Source organism: Cherax quadricarinatus, chromosome 68, assembly GCF_038502225.1.
Source record: "Cherax quadricarinatus isolate ZL_2023a chromosome 68, ASM3850222v1, whole genome shotgun sequence".
NCBI lineage: Eukaryota > Metazoa > Arthropoda > Malacostraca > Decapoda > Parastacidae > Cherax > Cherax quadricarinatus.
Window position 1 is genome coordinate 5927648 of NC_091359.1, and position 19075 is coordinate 5946722.

At 39.1% G+C, this 19075-nt stretch overlaps 2 protein-coding genes across 4 annotated transcripts in view; one reads left to right on the forward strand and one right to left on the reverse strand.

The window, feature by feature from the left end:
* Positions 1 to 453: 453 nt before the first annotated feature.
* Rrp46 (exosome complex component Rrp46) lies at positions 454 to 8504 on the reverse strand. 3 transcript variants are annotated; one of them, XM_053789734.2, is made up of 6 exons: positions 8357 to 8504; positions 7911 to 7986; positions 6390 to 6503; positions 6051 to 6172; positions 1794 to 1934; positions 454 to 819 (listed from the first exon to the last, which is right to left on the reverse strand). In XM_053789734.2, the coding sequence occupies exons 2-6, from the start codon at positions 7975 to 7977 to the stop codon at positions 625 to 627; spliced, it is 639 nt and encodes a 212-aa protein (XP_053645709.1). In that variant the 5' UTR covers positions 7978 to 7986; positions 8357 to 8504; the 3' UTR covers positions 454 to 624. The 3 variants fall into 3 exon arrangements, with proteins under 3 accessions (XP_053645709.1, XP_053645710.1, XP_053645706.1); XM_053789735.2 differs by lacking the exon at positions 8357 to 8504 and adding an exon at positions 8200 to 8273; XM_053789731.1 differs by lacking the exon at positions 8357 to 8504 and adding an exon at positions 8099 to 8139.
* A 1571-nt stretch (positions 8505 to 10075) lies between these two features.
* cnir (cornichon-like protein) overlaps positions 10076 to 19075 on the forward strand; it is a 37365-nt gene continuing 28365 nt past the window's right edge. Inside the window, exons 1-2 of the mRNA XM_070099640.1 lie at positions 10076 to 10228; positions 16310 to 16378. Coding sequence (XP_069955741.1) covers positions 10115 to 10228; positions 16310 to 16378 — 183 coding nt within the window. The 5' untranslated portion in view covers positions 10076 to 10114. The remainder of the gene's footprint in view (positions 10229 to 16309; positions 16379 to 19075) is intronic.

The window sequence follows — 19075 nt, forward strand, 5'->3', positions numbered from 1 at the left end:
CTTATAGAGAATAAACTTTGAATTGAATTTGAATTGAATTGAATTGAATATAGTAGTATGTCACTTTATATCTTGTACATGTACTTGTACAAATAAAGATTATTATTATTAAGTGAAATGAATCTCTGAACTCTAACATTCCTAACCCTTCTGAGCGCAAGCTCCTGGCCTCAAATCCGACTAACTGGTCTTGAATCCTAGAGGTAGAAATTATTATTATATTTAGGGAAAAGTGCTAAATCCATAGGGGTCATACATCTTAGGTATGAGAGGCAATAAGTTTCAATCCAGGAAAAAGAGACATGGGTGGAAGACTCAATGTAAGATATAGCTGAGTAAAAATAATGGTTCATAGTGTGAAGATTAAACATGAGATGATATCCTGCATGTGCAGATTTACAAGAAATGCTGAGGAACCAGAATAAAGGCAAAAAGTATAAATGAAAAACACCATAAGAAATTTGAGTTTATTTATTAGACATCAGATTTTTATAAAATACCAACAAAAAATTTAAATTTAAACCAAATCTACTGATCTACAAATACTGTTCCTGGGGACAAATTAATAATCTTTTAGCTCAAAAATTTTCAATAAATCACAACAATGTTACATATTATCATAATCTAGTTATAGCTCTTATCACTACTATACTTCTCCTCCATAATTCGCCGATAGAAATTCAAAACATCCTTGGCTGCAGTTTGACATTTTCTGAGACAAGCATAAAAGTTCTCTGAATCGAGACATCCTTCTTGATGTGCTGACAAAACATTCAACGCCTGACCATCAAATACAAATGTTGCTAATGCCTCACTTTCCTGAAACATTCATAATTAGTAAGAGTTAATATTATGGTTATAGTATGTACTTATTTAATACTTCCGTATTATGAGTACAGATATGCATTAAAAAACAGTAAGTTTTAATAATAAGATTACTAGTTCAACTTTCAACTGACATACTGTATTTTGTAATTATCAAGGTTATGGCCATGAGTAATGATTTTGGAAAGATTAAGGTTTACAAACATAACAAGAATGGATTACTAAACTGCTATAAACTGTGGAGAACAGGAGAACAAAATCAAATTAATAGATCAAATAAAGAAGCTGAAATAATATGCAAACTTCATCAGTTAGAAGACAATGTGCATTAACAACAGGAAAATGCAAAGCAGATTATGGGTAACAGCATATAAAATATGCAAAATTTTGTAAATAAAAACAAATACTGTACAATAAAAGCACGTTTGTTTTACATACATTTGCTGACAATCAACTTTAAACATACTGATTGCAATGGAACTCTTATCTATGAACATAGCCTTTATATCTAGGCATGTCTAACAATGCTGGCTCTCCTGTCACCATGTTCAAAACTCTTATTAAAATAATTACTGCATGTTCTCTTACATTTTTTTTTTCCAACTTCTACTTCTTTCATACCAAAACTCTTCATCTCTTGCTTTTATTAAGGCTCTTAATCCAAAGATTTGGACCTAGCCTCCCTTTCCTTGGTCTGAACCAGAGTGCCTATTCTCAGATGTTGTATGACCCATACAGGTTTAGTGTTTCCCATAAATATAATAATACAGTACATTTATTTCAGGTAACTGAATCACTCACCATATATTAAATTCTTCCTGTCTTGTCTATCTTGCAAATATTTTTTACGTGCAGTACAATCACAGAACAGAACTGGAGAATCTTTTCAATCTACATATGTTACACCTAACCTCAAGGAAAATATATAACGACTTTACAATACTTATCACTTCAAGAAACTGACTGACCTTCAACTCTGCTTCCGTGGGTTCAATTATGATGGTACCTGAAGGAGTGAGACAACACGTGACAGCTGCAAATGGGGATTTCATTTGAACGCCAGCATCAAGTAAGGCCAGGCAGGTGGCATTGACACTTGTTGATAGTGCCTGAAGTGGTATATTTATTTGTAGAGGATATAAATACAGTACAGTATACTACATACATTGCATGCACTACATGATTACTAAGCTACAATTACTTTCACTTGCCACACACAACAAATGAAATAAATACAATTACTGTATAAGAAAACATCATCCTGAAATTGTGGGCTCCTTATGTTAGTCAAAGGAGTAAAATGTTTTATTTTTATTATTTTTTTTATTATCACACTGGCCGATTCCCACCAAGGCAGGGTGGCCCGAAAAAGAAAAACTTTCACCATCATTCACTCCATCACTGTCTTGCCAGAAGGGTGCTTTACACTACAGTTTTTAAACTGCAACATTAACACCCCTCCTTCAGAGTGCAGGCACTGTACTTCCCATCTCCAGGACTCAAGTCCGGCCTGCCGGTTTCCCTGAATCCCTTCATAAATGTTACTTTGCTCACACTCCAACAGCACGTCAAGTATTAAAAACCATTTGTCTCCATTCACTCCTATCAAACACGCTCACACATGCCTGCTGGAAGTCCAAGCCCCTCGCACACAAAACCTCCTTTACCCCCTCCCTCCAACCCTTCCTAGGCCGACCCCTACCCCGCCTTCCTTCCACTACAGACTGATACACTCTTGAAGTCATTCTGTTTCGCTCCATTCTCTCTACATGTCCGAACCACCTCAACAACCCTTCCTCAGCCCTCTGGACAACAGTTTTGGTAATCCCACACCTCCTCCTAACTTCCAAACTACGAATTCTCTGCATTATATTCACACCACACATTGCCCTCAGACACGACATCTCCACTGCCTCCAGCCTTCTCCTCGCTGCAACATTCATCACCCACGCTTCACACCCATATAAGAGCGTTGGTAAAACTATACTCTCATACATTCCCCTCTTTGCCTCCAAGGACAAAGTTCTTTGTCTCCACAGACTCCTAAGTGCACCACTCACTCTTTTTCCCTCATCAATTCTATGATTCACCTCATCTTTCATAGACCCATCCGCTGACACGTCCACTCCCAAATATCTGAATACGTTCACCTCCTCCATACTCTCTCCCTCCAATCTGATATTCAATCTTTCATCACCTAATCTTTTTGTTATCCTCATAACCTTACTCTTTCCTGTATTCACCTTTAATTTTCTTCTTTTGCACACCCTACCAAATTCATCCACCAATCTCTGCAACTTCTCTTCAGAATCTCCCAAGAGCACAGTGTCATCAGCAAAGAGCAGCTGTGACAACTCCCACTTTGTGTGTGATTCTTTATCTTTTAACTCCACGCCTCTTGCCAAGACCCTCGCATTTACTTCTCTTACAACCCCATCTATAAATATATTAAACAACCACGGTGACATCACACATCCTTGTCTAAGGCCTACTTTTACTGGGAAAAAATTTCCCTCTTTCCTACATACTCTAACTTGAGCCTCACTATCCTCGTAAAAACTCTTCACTGCTTTCAGTAACCTACCTCCTACACCATACACTTGCAACATCTGCCACATTGCCCCCCTATCCACCCTGTCATACGCCTTTTCCAAATCCATAAATGCCACAAAGACCTCTTTAGCCTTATCTAAATACTGTTCACTTATATGTTTCACTGTAAACACCTGGTCCACACACCCCCTACCTTTCCTAAAGCCTCCTTGTTCATCTGCTATCCTATTCTCCGTCTTACTCTTAATTCTTTCAATTATAACTCTACCATACACTTTACCAGGTACACTCAACAGACTTATCCCCCTATAATTTTTGCACTCTCTTTTATCCCCTTTGCCTTTATACAAAGGAACTATGCATGCTCTCTGCCAATCCCTAGGTACCTTACCCTCTTCCATACATTTATTAAATAATTGCACCAACCACTCCAAAACTATATCCCCACCTGCTTTTAACATTTCTATCTTTATCCCATCAATTCCGGCTGCCTTGCCCCCTTTCATTTTACCTACTGCCTCACGAACTTCCCCCACACTCACAACTGGCTCTTCCTCACTCCTACAAGATGTTATTCCTCCTTGCCCTATACACGAAATCACAGCTTCCCTATCTTCATCAACATTTAACAATTCCTCAAAATATTCCCTCCATCTTCCCAATACCTCTAACTCTCCATTTAATAACTCTCCTCTCCTATTTTTAACTGACAAATCCATTTGTTCTCTAGGCTTTCTTAACTTGTTAATCTCACTCCAAAACTTTTTCTTATTTTCAACAAAATTTGTTGATAACATCTCACCCACTCTCTCATTTGCTCTCTTTTTACATTGCTTCACCACTCTCTTAACTTCTCTCTTTTTCTCCATATACTCTTCCCTCCTTGCATCACTTCTACTTTGTAAAAACTTCTCATATGCTAACTTTTTCTCCCTTACTACTCTCTTTACATCATCATTCCACCAATCGCTCCTCTTCCCTCCTGCACCCACTTTCCTGTAACCACAAACTTCTGCTGAACACTCTAACACTACATTTTTAAACCTACCCCATACCTCTTCGACCCCATTGCCTATGCTCTCATTAGCCCATCTATCCTCCAATAGCTGTTTATATCTTACCCTAACTGCCTCCTCTTTTAGTTTATAAACCTTCACCTCTCTCTTCCCTGATGCTTCTATTCTCCTTGTATCCCATCTACCTTTTACTCTCAGTGTAGCTACAACTAGAAAGTGATCTGATATATCTGTGGCCCCTCTATAAACATGTACATCCTGAAGTCTACTCAACAGTCTTTTATCTACCAATACATAATCCAACAAACTACTGTCATTTCGCCCTACATCATATCGTGTATACTTATTTATCCTCTTTTTCTTAAAATATGTATTACCTATAACTAAACCCCTTTCTATACAAAGTTCAATCAAAGGGCTCCCATTATCATTTACACCTGGCACCCCAAACTTACCTACCACACCCTCTCTAAAAGTTTCTCCTACTTTAGCATTCAAGTCCCCTACCACAATTACTCTCTCACTTGGTTCAAAGGCTCCTATACATTCACTTAACATCTCCCAAAATCTCTCTCTCTCCTCTGCATTCCTCTCTTCTCCAGGTGCATACACGCTTATTATGACCCACTTCTCGCATCCAACCTTTACTTTAATCCACATAATTCTTGAATTTACACATTCATATTCTCTTTTCTCCTTCCATAACTGATCATTTAACATTACTGCTACCCCTTCCTTTGCTCTAACTCTCTCAGATACTCCAGATTTAATCCCATTTATTTCCCCCCACTGAAACTCTCCTACCCCCTTCAGCTTTGTTTCGCTTAGGGCCAGGACATCCAACTTCTTTTCATTCATAACATCAGCAATCATCTGTTTCTTGTCATCCGCACTACATCCACGCACATTTAAGCAACCCAGTTTTATAAAGTTTTTCTTCTTCTCTTTTTTAGTAATTGTATACAGGAGAAGGGGTTACTAGCCCATTGCTCCCGGCATTTTAGTCGCCTCATACGACACGCATGGCTTACGGAGGAAAGATTCTTTTCCACTTCCCCATGGACAATAGAAGAAATAAAAAAGAACAAGAGCTATTTAGAAAAAGGAGGAAAACCTAGATGTATGTATATATATATATGCATGTGCGTGTCTGTGAAGTGTGACCAAAGTGTAAGTAGGAGTAGCAAGATATCCCTGTTATCTTAGCGTGTTTATGAGACAGAAAAAGAAAACCAGCAATCCTACCATCATGCAAAACAGTTACAGGTTTTTGTTTCACAGTCATCTGGCAGGACGGTAGTACTTCCCTGGGTGGTTGCTGTCTACCAACCTACTACCTATAAGTAAAATGTATTGTTGTAATATGCAATATGGATATAAAATAGAAAAAAGTTAATAATTATGGTAAGTTCAGTATACATATACAGTATGTACAGTGAACAAATACAAGACCATACCAAAATTGAGCTGAGGAAGCAGACTTTATTGCATTATGCTAGACAGACATAAATGGCCAATAATAAAGCATAGATATGTACTGAAACAACATGTACTGTACTGTAAATGGGTAGTATTTTTAAGGTAAAATTTTAATAACTTCATGTAAAGTCAAACTAAATTACTTATATACGTTGTAGCACGTATAAATTGTCCTACCAGACCATCAGACTGCATCTCTTGTATAGTAACATTAGTTGCAGTTCTTGGGTGAAGATGTACAAGAATCACTTGCTCAACTGTATGTAGGATCACTGACTCCAGGGTTCGCTCTCCTATCACTGTAAAATACAGAAAATGATATGCTTAATACAACAGAGGTTTGAGATTCAGTGTCAAGAAGAAATTAAAATAATTAAGACTAGAAAGCCATGAAAAAGACAATATATTAAAAGACAATATATAAAAAGTCATATAATAAAGTACAGTAAGTATTTGATTTAAAAAAATTGTTTTAAAATAGATCAAACAACACACACCAATTAATTGAGAACTTACTGGACTGGCCTGTGGAGGGACTGTAGCACACCTCTAGATGGGACCGGTTGTAATGACGGTTGGATTTCTTAACTTCACCTGGACCATTTACTGAAGCAAGTGCCACTGTGTTCCCTGTTCAAAAAATGCCAGTTCTTGTTGCAACTATACTTAATGAATAATTACTGTTAAGGAAGAAAATTGTACTCTGTTCATTTTAATGAATATTTAAAACAACTAAATAATTTTCTGTATTAACACATCACAGCATGTTCATTCATGCAAATTATATGTACTTCCTCACTTTCCGTATTACTTTAACTTACATTATAAGATGAAATTACATCACATAATATTAGCCTGCACTGAACAATGAAACAATGCTGTGTGTGGGCTGGAGTGCTAAGTTATCCTTCTGCTTCAAAATTAGTTTTTCTAAACACAGTCTAATGCATCTCCATAAATAAATCATGTATTTTCTTTATATGACTTGGTCTGTGATAACATCTTTTAAAAATTTAGAATAAACTCTAACAACAACGAAGTTCAGAGTGGGAGCAGCACCTGCCACTACAGTACATCTATATTTATCAGCCAACGTCTATGAAAGAATATATCAGCTTTACATATCTAGGTATTTTACTATATTTTCATTGTGAATTTGCTTAGATAAAGTTAGGATAGTCCAATAGGAAATGCAATTTCTTCCATACTATGGAGATTTTGCCACCGAAGTGGCTAGTTTATTGTGCACCCCATATCCATCCTGTGGACGGTAGCGCGAGAGCATATGGATACACAAAAGGCCTAGGAACTAGGCCCCAAAGGGTTAACAGGAATACATATGGATTTATATCTACATATCTATAGTTCACTTATCTGTTACAAGCAAATTTAGGAAATTTGCTTAGTATATCTGGTATCTTATTTTCATTAATAAGATATCTTGACATGTCACATAGGTTATTATACTGTCTGTCTCTGTATTCCTCAATAAGTGGACAATTAAGCACATAGTGTTCAAGAGAGTGACCATATGCCTGATCACATAATTTACATTTAGTTTGATCATCATGTGTGTGTCTCCCAAACTGCCAGAAGTACTTGTAACCAAGCCTAAGCCTGGCCACTACAACATCAGTCAGTCTGTTCACATTGCAAGTTGCTCCATAAACATACTTATCTACGTTCATGTTATCATAGTGGGTTATAGATCTACTCAGGCTTCTAACTGCATTCCTATAACAATCATCTTCATTATTTACTTCTCTCCTAATATTATTCCTAATGCTAGACACAGTTATACCAAAGTTATATTCCATACTATGGAAATAGCAGATAGCACAATTCTCATGCAGATGTGGAAATAAATTATGAAATGTTAAGTGTGAAAGCGAACACTTGTATCTCTTGCCACGAGTATCAGAGATTACAGAAATTATCGATCACCTTCAAAAACAGAATTAATCAAAAGATTTTTCGTTTCATTTCAAGATGAACAAAAAAGTAAGGAAATAAAAATTTCATTATATAGCTCCCTACCTATTGAGTACAGCGCAGATCCATCTGAACGAGACAGAAAATTCAACTGACAAGCATGCTTAGCCATTTTGCTGCTCTGAAAAATAAAATGAAATTTTAAATTAAGTAAATGCACTGCAAATAAAAGAAAGTTTAAGTTAATTTGGGTAATTAGTAAATTACACACGTTTTAGGCGATTACGTCTTACAGAATAACATATGTGCATATCACAAAAATACAGAATATATATCCAGCAATGAGGTTTCCAGGAAATATTTTTCTCTTTTTCATTATGTCCAGTTTACTGACAGGTTCCTCCAGATGACTACACTAGTTGGGATGTGGATTACAAGGACCCCAATGGAAATAAGCCTCTTTGACTTTCTGGGGTTATCCTAGGACCTAGGTAATTTACGCATATGTTACTGTGTATGATAATTTGTGTAATTGTGTTTATGTGTAGTACCTGTATCTAGTGAGTGATGATGTCTAGTTTCATAACATTAACTTGTTGTTGTGGGTGTAAAGGGCTTCTGGCAGCATCACTGTGTCGAGTCCTTCCTCCCGGTGTTCGAGATAAATTGATTTAGGTACAGGTACACATAAGTACGGTTATCATATATATTGTAAATTACCTAGAGTATTTTTGCTTGGGGGGGAGTACCGTCTGAGCTGACATGGGTGATGAGAGGAAATAAAAGCTTCCATCAGAAACAGAAACAGGAATAAGCAGCTTCCAGTTAAGTCAGATGGATTTCTTTAAAAACAACTTTATTTCTTTCTTCAGTTGCAGCGCTGTATAGCCCTTGTGGCTTAGCGCTTCCTTTTGATAATAATAATAATAATAATTCTTTCTTCAGTATATAAGATGTAGTTTTACACGTAACAAAATATTGTTAAGCACAAAAGAAAGTCACTAACATGAGGGGCATTTCGGACAGACAAAGCCCGGGCAAAGTGGGACTTGTACTCTCGCCTCAAAGTTAGTTGGATTCCCACAGCTGTAAATAAGTAAGTTTATTCAGGTACAGGCACACATAAATACAGTTACATAAATTATCATACATAGCAGCATATGTATAGATAACCTAGGATAACCCAAAAAGTCAGCAAAGTGATATTATTCCATTGGGTTCCTTGTGATGACTTATTGCAAGTTGTGCCGCAGGTTTATAACCTTCCTATGATTATAAGAAAAAGAACGACTTCCCTCTAGTCGCAGATTATCCACACAGCGTAAAAATTTACCTAATAAATGTCCTCCCGACTGGTCTGCATATAACAAGGGGCTTCATATGCCTAGGCATCATAGAGGATCTCTTTGCATTGCAACCCACTATTGTAAATGCAAAATCTCAATGTACTATTTGCAAAGACATTAAATAAACAACTAAATAAATAAATAAATAGTGTCATTGATGTCAGCTTGGTTTGGAGTGGAGGCCATCGACTGTGGTTCCACTCCAGGAATGACTGGATTTGGTGTACGATTTCTGCCATTTCCTGCCAGTTAGGCCTGTATACCTTGCACGTGTACGAGTGACTTAAGAAATCGTAATGACACGATTGCAAATAAACCATACCCCCGGCCGGGATTGAACCCGCGGTCATAGAGTCTCAAAACTCCAGCCCGTCGCGCTAACCACTAGACCAGCTAGTTGGATGAATCTTATTGTGGCTAGCTGGTCTAGTGGTTAGCGCGACGGGCTGGAGTTTTGAGACTCTATGACCGCGGGTTCAATCCCGGCCGGGGGTATGGTTTGTTTGCACGTGTACCTGTTGAAATAAAGATTATTATTATTATTATTATTATTATTATTATTATTATTATTATTATTATTATTATTATTATTATTATTATTATTATTATTATTGTTGATAAATTAGACACATGTGCAACTCTTGGGTATCTTTATTGAGGAAACGTTTCGCCACACAGTGGCTTCATCAGTCCATACAAAGGAGAAACTTGAAGATACCCAAGAGTTGCACATGTGTCTAATTTATCAACATGTCGGTTCTCTGAACCATTCATCTATTATTGTTGTTGTTATTATGGGTTATCCTAAGTAACGTACACATATGCTGCTATGTATGACAATTTATGCAACTGTATTTATGGTTACCTGTACCTGAATAAACTTATTCCTTTTGAAGGTTGGCGGGAGGGTGAGTGAGCGACCTAGCTTGTGGTGTCCCTTAACTACTGTAGGAACAACAAGCCATGGAGGAGGCACCGCCGCCTCTTCAGGGGGATTCTTCCATCTCTCTCGACACTGCAGTCTTTATTTTCTCTCTCTTCGACACTGGAGCTTTGCTGTTTCTTCTCGTCTATTATGTATCCTTTTGTGTACACGAACACTAAATGATAGCTCCAATCTGGCGTCCTCTTAGGTCTTCAGCATCATCTGTCTAGGGGTTAGTAATTTTATTTAGGCACAGTTACACATGAGTACAATTATACATAGTGTAAATTACTCAGGATAACCCAAGAAGTCAAAGTGTCTTATTTCCATTGGGGATTTAAAGAAGAGAGTTCATTCCTCAGTCCTTGTTTCCTCTTCAAGTTTAATTCTCCCTCTTAATTATAATAACAATAATAATAATTTTCCATGAAATATTAAGTTTTATATTGCCATGACATGGGTAAATAATTATATTTATTTAAAGCTTCCTAGTGTTTAAAATAATTAGCTAAATACCAGATACAGACAAGCAGGGCTGAGGTCAGCACTGGACATAAGAACATGAGAATGAAGGAACACTGCAGCAGGCCTACTGGCCCATGCGAGGCTGGTCCAAGTCTCCTACCGGCTTAAGCCAATGCACCCAACCTAGTCAGGTCAGGTCACATTGACTTAAGGGAGGAACACGGCAACCGACCTGGTAGCACAAGCTGTCAGGTCCAACTCACACCCACCCACATCCACTCATGTATTTATCCAACCTATTTTTAAAGCTGCACAACGTTCTGGCCTCTATAACTGTACTTGGGAGTTTGTTCCACTCATCCACAACTCTATTACCAAACCAGTACTTTCCTATATCCTTCCTGAATCTGAATTTTTCCAACTTAAAACCATTGCTGCGAGTCCTGTCTAGGCTAGATATTTTCAGCACACTATTTACATCCCCTTTATTTATTCCTGTCTTCCATTTATACACCTCAATCATATCCCCCCTAATTCTACGTCTTTCTAGAGAGGGCAGATTCAGGGCCCTTAGTCTATCCTCATAGGGAAGGTTTCTGATACATGGGATCAACTTTGTCATCATCCTTTGTACATTTTCCAGAGCATTTATATCCATTCTGTAATACGGTGACCAAAACTGTGCAGCATAATCTAAATGAGGCCTAACCAAGGATGTATAGAGTTGAAGAACAACCTGAGGACTCCTATTATTTATGCTTCTTGATATGAAGCCAAGGATTCTGTTAGCTTTATTGCGAACACTTATGCACTGTTGTCTTGGTTTCAGATTACTGCTAACCAGAACTCCTAAATCTTTTTCGCAATCCGTAATATTAAGATCTACATTATTTAGTTTATATGTGGCATGGTTATTGTCCTGTCCAACATAGAACTTTGCATTTGTCTATATTAAACTGCATCTGCCGCTTCTCCGACCACTGCATCAGTCTATTCAAATCTTCCTGGAGTGCTCTAATGTCCTCGTCAGAATGAATTCGACGGCCTATTTTGGTGTCATCGGCAAACTTGCTGATGTCGCTCTTTATGCCCTCATCTATGTCGTTTATGTAGATTGTGAACAGCAGGGGGCCCAACACTGACCCCTGTGGAACACCGCTCGTGACGCTTTCCCACTCTGATTTCTCCCCATTTATGCAAACTCTCTGCTGCCTATTTGTCAACCATGCCTCTATCCAGGAAAAAATTTCTCCTCCTATTCCATGTGCCTTAATTTTCCTCAATAGTCTCTGATGTGGGACCCTGTCAAAAGCCTTACTGAAGTCCATATACACAATATCATATTCATTACCATGATCTACCTCCTCAAATACCTTAGTGAAAAAAGTTAATAAATTCATAAGGCAGGAACGCCCCTTTGTAAAACTATGCTGAGATTCGTTGATTAATTTATGCTTTTCGAGGTGGCTATGAACTGCCTCGGCAATTATTGATTCCATGAATTTTCCCACTATGGAGGTTAGGCTTATTGGTCTATAGTTCGAAGCTAAGGACCTGTCACCTGCTTTGAAAATAGGTATCACATTTGCCATTTTCTACTTATCTGGCACCATGCCAGTTTGTAGTGATATGTTGAAAAGATTAGCCAAAGGTTTGCTAAGCTCCTCTTTACATTCCTTTAGAACCCTTGCTTACAGTTCATCAGGGCCTGGGGATTTGTTAGGTTTTAATTTATCTATTTGCCTAAGGACCATGTCACTTGTGACCCTAATCGTGCACAGTTTATTATCGTCCTGTTCTACATAATTTATCATTTCTAGAATATCGCTGGTATGCTCCTGTGTAAAAACTGAGAGGAAGTATGTGTTAAAAATTCTACACATTTCCTTATCACTGTCAGTGAGCTGACCCGAGGAACTTTTGAGTGGGCCTATCTTGTCCCTGATATTACTTTTGTATACCTGAAAGAATCCTTTTGGGTTAGTCTTCGATTCTCTTGCAACTTTAACCTCATAATCTCTTTTTGCTTTTCTAATTCCCTTTTTTATTTCTCTCTTTAACTGAATATATCGATTTCTTAATTGCCCCTCTCCTCTTTTGATTTGCCTATATATGCCTCTCTTTTGACCAATCAGATATTTTAATCTATTGTTCATCCATTTAGGGTCATTTTTGTTTGATCTGATTTCCCTATTTGGAACATAATTTGACTGAGCAGCTAGAACTATGCCCTGAAAAGCGTCATATTGGCAACCATCACCACCTACCTGACCCTTAGTCAGGTCATTCCAGTTCAGCCCACCTAAGTAATTTTTCATTCCTATGAAATCAGCCAAGCGAAAGTCAGGGACGGAGACTTGATTGCCATTATTAGGGGAATTCCATGATATATTAAAACTGAGTGATTTGTGATCACTTTCCCCAAGCTCATCATTAACCTCAAGATTATTAATTAGTGTTTCCCTACTGGCAAGAACCAAGTCAAGGAGGTTATTTCCCCTAGTTGGCTCTGTCACAAACTGCTTTAAAAAACAATCCTGGATCTTATCAAGGAAGTCACCTGACTCTAAATTTCCTGTCAAATTGCTCCAGTCAATCTGTTTATAGTTGAAATCTCCCATTAGCACAACATTTTCGTATGTAGATGCCTTAGGAATTTCGTCCCTGTAAATCACACCCAAAATTAGTTTTTCTCGGCCCTCGAGAAGCTGTAACCAAACAGATTCAGCGGCAGACGCTTCTAATTTTATATCTTGTCTAACACAACAGTTTAAATTGTCTCTGACATACATCGCTACTCCACCACCCTTCCTGTTGACCCTGTCAGTGTGGAATAATTTATAGCGTTGTATGTGACATTCAGAGGGCATCTCTCTATCTTTCAGATTGAGCCAGGTCTCTGTTATAGCAATAATATCTATGTTTCCTGCACTTGCAATTAATCTTAGCTCATCTATCTTATTTCTTACACTCCTGCTATTAGTATAGTAAACCTTAAGGGAGCTAGTCCCTTGCTGCCCTCTGCTGTCCCCCTTTGTTTGCTGACCTGATCTATTGTCTTTATTTATAACTTCATGCTGAATGCCTTTTATACATTTACTGTTTCCAACCCTAGTGTTGCAACCTGCTTGTTTCCCACACACACACCCATACCTCTATCTTCTATCAGTTTAAAATCATAGGCATTTCACCAATGGCCTTCTCAATTGAGTTTGCAAGTGCTACCACCCCAGCCCCAGAGAGATGTACCCCATCCCTTGCATACATATCATGTTTGCCATAAAAGTTGTTCCAGTTGTCAATGAATGGGATTGCAAGTTCCTTGCAGTATCTGTCTAGCCAGCAATTTACACCAATTGCCCTAGACAACCATTCATTTCCTACTCCCCTTCTAGGCAAGATGCTACATATGATTGGGACCCCTCCCTTAGACTTAATGAAATCTATAGCTAACCTGTACTTATCTAGCAGCTCTTCTCTCCTACCCTTCCCAATATCATTTCCACCAGCACTGAGACAGATAATGGGCTTGTTCCCATTACCTGACATGATATTATCCAGCCTGTTAACTATGTCCCCAACACCAGCTCCAGGGAAGCACACTCTATCTCTCATCTTCTTATTCCTATTACAAAAAGCACGGTCAATATATCTTACCTGAGAGTCGCCAACCACAAGAATGCGCTTACCTCTGTTAGCAGGGGCAGTAGTACCCTTACCTTCACTGGCCACTGAAGTACATTCATCCTGAAGAACAGAGAAGTGATTTCCTACCTTCAGATCTTCACTCTTAACTTTCCTTATTCTGATTCTCCTCCCATTACTGGTTACCACTCGCCACTTGTAGCAGGTGCTGGACTGCACCTCACTGCTGGTAGCCGTTGCTACCTCCCCACCTACAGCCTCCTCACAGCGAGAGACAGACTGCACCTCACTGCTAGAAGCCTCATTCCCCACAACTCCAGCCACCTCACACTCTCTCCCAGACCCATTGAGGTGGACCTTCAGCCTCCTAATCTCCTCCTGGAGAAGCAAGACCTCCTCCTTCAACTCTCCAACCTCAATTTTTAAAACACTGCAGAAGCAAGCCATGCTTTGTAACCGTCCACGCTAATCCCCAAAGCAGCTCGACCATGTAAGTGATGCTGCATTTGGTTCAAAACTGAAGGACCCGGGTTGGATCCTGGAGAAGGTCGGCCGTTGGTCATGTTTCCTTCCATCAATTTCCTCTGTTCATCTATCGGTAAATAGATGCCTAGGTGGTAGCTATATGTTGGGGAAAATATCCTAGGGAAGAGAAACAAAGCACCCCAATGGAAATAAGTGACACTGATTGTACTACCTCTTCATAGACTACAATGTCCTGCATCGTAATCTAGACCATTATGCATACTTGAGTCCTACCTTAATAGCAGACACCAATATATATCCATCACTGCCACAACTTCGTCAACTTGACCTGTCAACATAGGGATACCTCAGTGCAGTGTTTTCAGTCCTCTGCTTTTTTTCATACATATCAATGACCTTTCCAATGCATCTCATTTAATTAAGCTTTTTCTATTTGCAGATGACAACTTTTTGTCCTCTATTCTAATTTGATTTTTTTTAAATAATGCTGTTAATGAGGAGCATATGAAGATATCTACTTGGATAACTACCAGTTAACTTGCTCTTAATATTGATAAGGCCCACGTGATGTTTGGGAGCAGAGCTACAAGTATACAACTCAGTGATTAATGATTAATACAGTGGACCCCTGGTTTACGATCAGCTCCCAATGCGACCAATTATGTAAGTGTATTTATGTAAGTGTGTTGGCATGTGTATGTTTGGGGGTCTGAAATGGATTAATCTAATTCACAATATTCCTTATGGGAACAAATTCGGTCAGTACTGGCACCTGAACATACTTCTGGAATGAAATAATATCGTAAACCGGGGGTCCACTTACATTGTAAGACAAAATGAGGGAACATTCTTAGGTATATTATATATCAGGATAGCAGTTTAAAATTCAACAATCACATCTGGCACATAACCAAGAAAGTCTCCAAAACAGTAGGCATCCTCTCTTAAAATGGTGTTTTGGTCCAACTTGGACCATTTACAAGTCACACTAACAAAAGAGTGAAGGGAGCCAGTATATATAGATGAACTGGACAGGGACAGGACTAAGAGGAAGAAAAAGTAGTAATAGCAGTGGTTACTATGTACTTCAAACAGCATTATTTACTTTGTATTACTCTAATTTATCCTTATCTCACCTATGGTATTTGTGCCTAGGGATTTACAGTGGCAAATCACATAAAGCCAATAACTCAACAAAAGCTGCTGTACCGACAATATCCCAAGCATGGGCCAGACAACAAGCTCCCCTCTCTCTCCACTCTTCAAAAGTTTAAATTTATTCAACATAAAAAATATTCACTTACACGTAGCTACCTGGCAAATTATAACATGAGTGGCTTTCTTGGGTTATCCTGGGTTACTGACACTCAGAAGTTTATAATCTGAATAAAGCCATATTCATTCCTACAGCAACATTATGTAGTACCTATATTCTTATATAACTACAGTACTGTACCAAAATATTTTATGACAATTTGTGGATTTTCATATTGAGAACCAATTTATTATATTAATAATATGTACTTCATGTAAATTGTCTGTTCCTTCAAGCACTGCTAATTTGCACAGTAGTAAACATATTTTGAAGACCGTATACCTGTTTCATTCAATTGGTGATTCCCTTAACTAAACATCAGGTAATTACTCTATCTGATCTGGAGTGTGATTACTTGAATGCCCAACAATGTTGCTACAGACTCAACATTGTGAGTATATGACTTTGTTTTACACAGTATTTATTTGTGATGTGTGTGTGTGTAAAGTGTGAGTATTTTTATAAAAATGGTTAAATTGTATTACAGTACTTAATTTAATCAACATACACCTTGTTATAATATTTTAACATTTAGTGGATGTTTCATTCACCCTAAGAACTTATAAAAAAGTGGTGAAATTTCAAGAGCTTATACTTCATTACAGGTATAAAGTATGTCTTTAAAGGAGGGGTTTGGGGTATTGGCAGTTTGGAGGGATATGTTGTGTATCTTTATACGTATGCTTCTAAACTGTTGTATTCTGAGCACCTCTGCAAAAACAGTGATAATGTGTGAGTGTGGTGAAAGTGTTGAATGATGATGAAAGTATTTTCTTTTTTTGGGATGTTCTTTCTTTTTTGGGTTACCCTGCCTAGGTGGGAGATGGCCAACTTGTTGAAAAAAAAAAAAAGGTATGTGTATTTGTTGACAGTGTATCTGGTGTCACTTAAGAGTCAGTAAATGATTTTGTTTGCAGGTTTATTTAACTGCAAATGCTGTGTGTGTGTGTGTGTGTGTGTGTGTGTGTGTGTGTGTGTGTGTGTGTGTGTGTGTGTGTGTGTGTGCGGGTGTGGGTGTGGGTGTGGGTGTTGGGGGGCTCACCTAATTGTGGTTGCAGGGGTCGAGACTCAGCTCCTGGCCCTGCCTCTTCACCGACTGCTACTAGGTCTTAAAACTATGTAGAGTTCCTGCCTCCACTACATCGCTTGCCAGACTATTCCACTTCCTAACTACTCTATGACTGAAGAAATACTTCCTAACATCCCTTTGACTCATCTGAGTCTTCAGCTTCCAATTGTGACCCCTTGTTTCTGTGTCCCATCTCTGGAACATCCTGTCTCTGTCCACCTTGTCTATTCCATGCAGTATTTTGTATGTCATTATCATGTCTCCCCTGACCCTCCTGTCCTCCAGTGTTGTCAGACCGATTTCCCTTAACCTTTCTTCGTAGGACATTCCCCTTAGCTCTGGAACTAGCCTTGTTGCAAACCTTTGCACTTTCTCTAATTTCTTGACGTGTTTGACCAGGTGTGGGTTCCAAACTGGTGCTGCGTACTCCAGTATGGGCTTGACGTACACAGTGTATAAAGTCTTGAACGATTCCTTACTGAGGTACCGGAATGCTATTCTCAGGTTTACCAAGCGCCCATATGCCACAGCAGTTATCTGGTTAATGTGTGCTTCTGGCGATGTACTCGGTATTATACTCACTCCTAGGTCTTTCTCCTTGAGTGAGGTTTGCAGCCTTTGGCCACCTAGGCTATACTCTGTCTGCAGTCTTCTTTGCCCTCCTCCGATCTTCATGACTTTGCATTTGGCAGGGTTAAATTCTAGGAGCCAGTTTCTGGACCACACATCCAGCCTGTCCAGGTCTCTTTGTAGACCTGTCTGGTCCACGTCTGATTTAATTCTCCTCATTAACTTCATGTCATCTGCAAACAGGGACGCTTCTGAGTCTATCCCTTCCGTCATGTCATTCACATATACCAAGAATAGCACTGGTCCCAGGACTGACCCCTGTCGGACCCCGCTTGTCACTGGCGCCTACTGTGATACCTCATCACGGACCATGACTCGCTGTTGCCTCCCTGTTAGGTATTCTCTGATCCATTGCAGTGCCCTTCCTGTTATACATGCCTGTTCCTCTAGCTTGTGTACTAATCTCTTGTGAGGAACTGTGTCGAAGGCCTTCTTGTAGTCCAAGAAAATGCAATCAACCCACCCCTCCCTCTCATTTCTTACTTCAGTTACCTTGTCGTAAAACTCTAGTAGGTTTGCGACACAGGATTTGCCTTCCATGAATCCGTGCTGGCTGTCGTTTATAATCTTGTTTCGCTCCAGGTGTGTGTGTGTATGTGTGGGGGGGGGACACAGTGATTATGTATGAATGAGGTGAGAGTGTTGAATGATGATGAAAGTATATTTTGGGGGGATTTTCTTTCTTTTTGGGTCACCCTGCCTTGGTGGGAGACGGCCAACTTGTTGAAAAATAACTCCAGCTGGGTTACAAGTACAGTATCTGGGAGGTTAAATCCTATATCTTGCCGTCCCCTGGGCCTATCCGAACTCCAGTGATGGCCAAATTTGCAAGTACTGCTGCAACAACATGCAAGGAACCTATAGTGACATAAAAACTGACGGTGACGACAACGAAATGGACTAAATATGGCAAAAGAGGGACCGGCATTCAAGTACCAGACCTGCTGCCAGACGTGAACCAGACATGAGACGTTTTCCACTACAATGAAATAACTGACCTCCATATCAACTGCACCAGTGTTTAACGGGAAGACAACATGGCAGAAAACCTGATCAACTAAATCTCCAAGGAAATGACAGGTCTGTAGGACTTTTTTCTTCAGTGCCAAACGAGGGAAAGAATTGAGCATTTAAACATGGCTGACCGGCATCCAAACAGCCGCTACTGCCAGATGTACAACTAGTGAAGTGAAATTCTCATCTTTACTGACGTTCATCTGTTGACAGTAGCATCATATCTGTACCACCATCATATCACCTGTACCAGTGCTAACGAGAGGGAAACACAGGAGACATCGTCAAATCAACAGTACAAAACTCCAAGGTTATAGGACGGTTATCCCTCAGTGCCAGTCGTGGGAAAGAAGTGAATAGTTAAACAGTCAAGGT

Bases quoted from the DNA above. Each gene is read 5' to 3' on its own strand.
- Rrp46 (XM_053789731.1), bottom strand. The intron at 6,173-6,389 runs GTAAGTTCTCAA...TGTATTTTACAG, and splicing joins TCCCTCCACAGGCCAGTCCA to TGATAGGAGAGCGAACCCTG. The intron at 1,935-6,050 runs GTAGGACAATTT...ATACCACTTCAG, and splicing joins AGATGCAGTCTGATGGTCTG to GCACTATCAACAAGTGTCAA.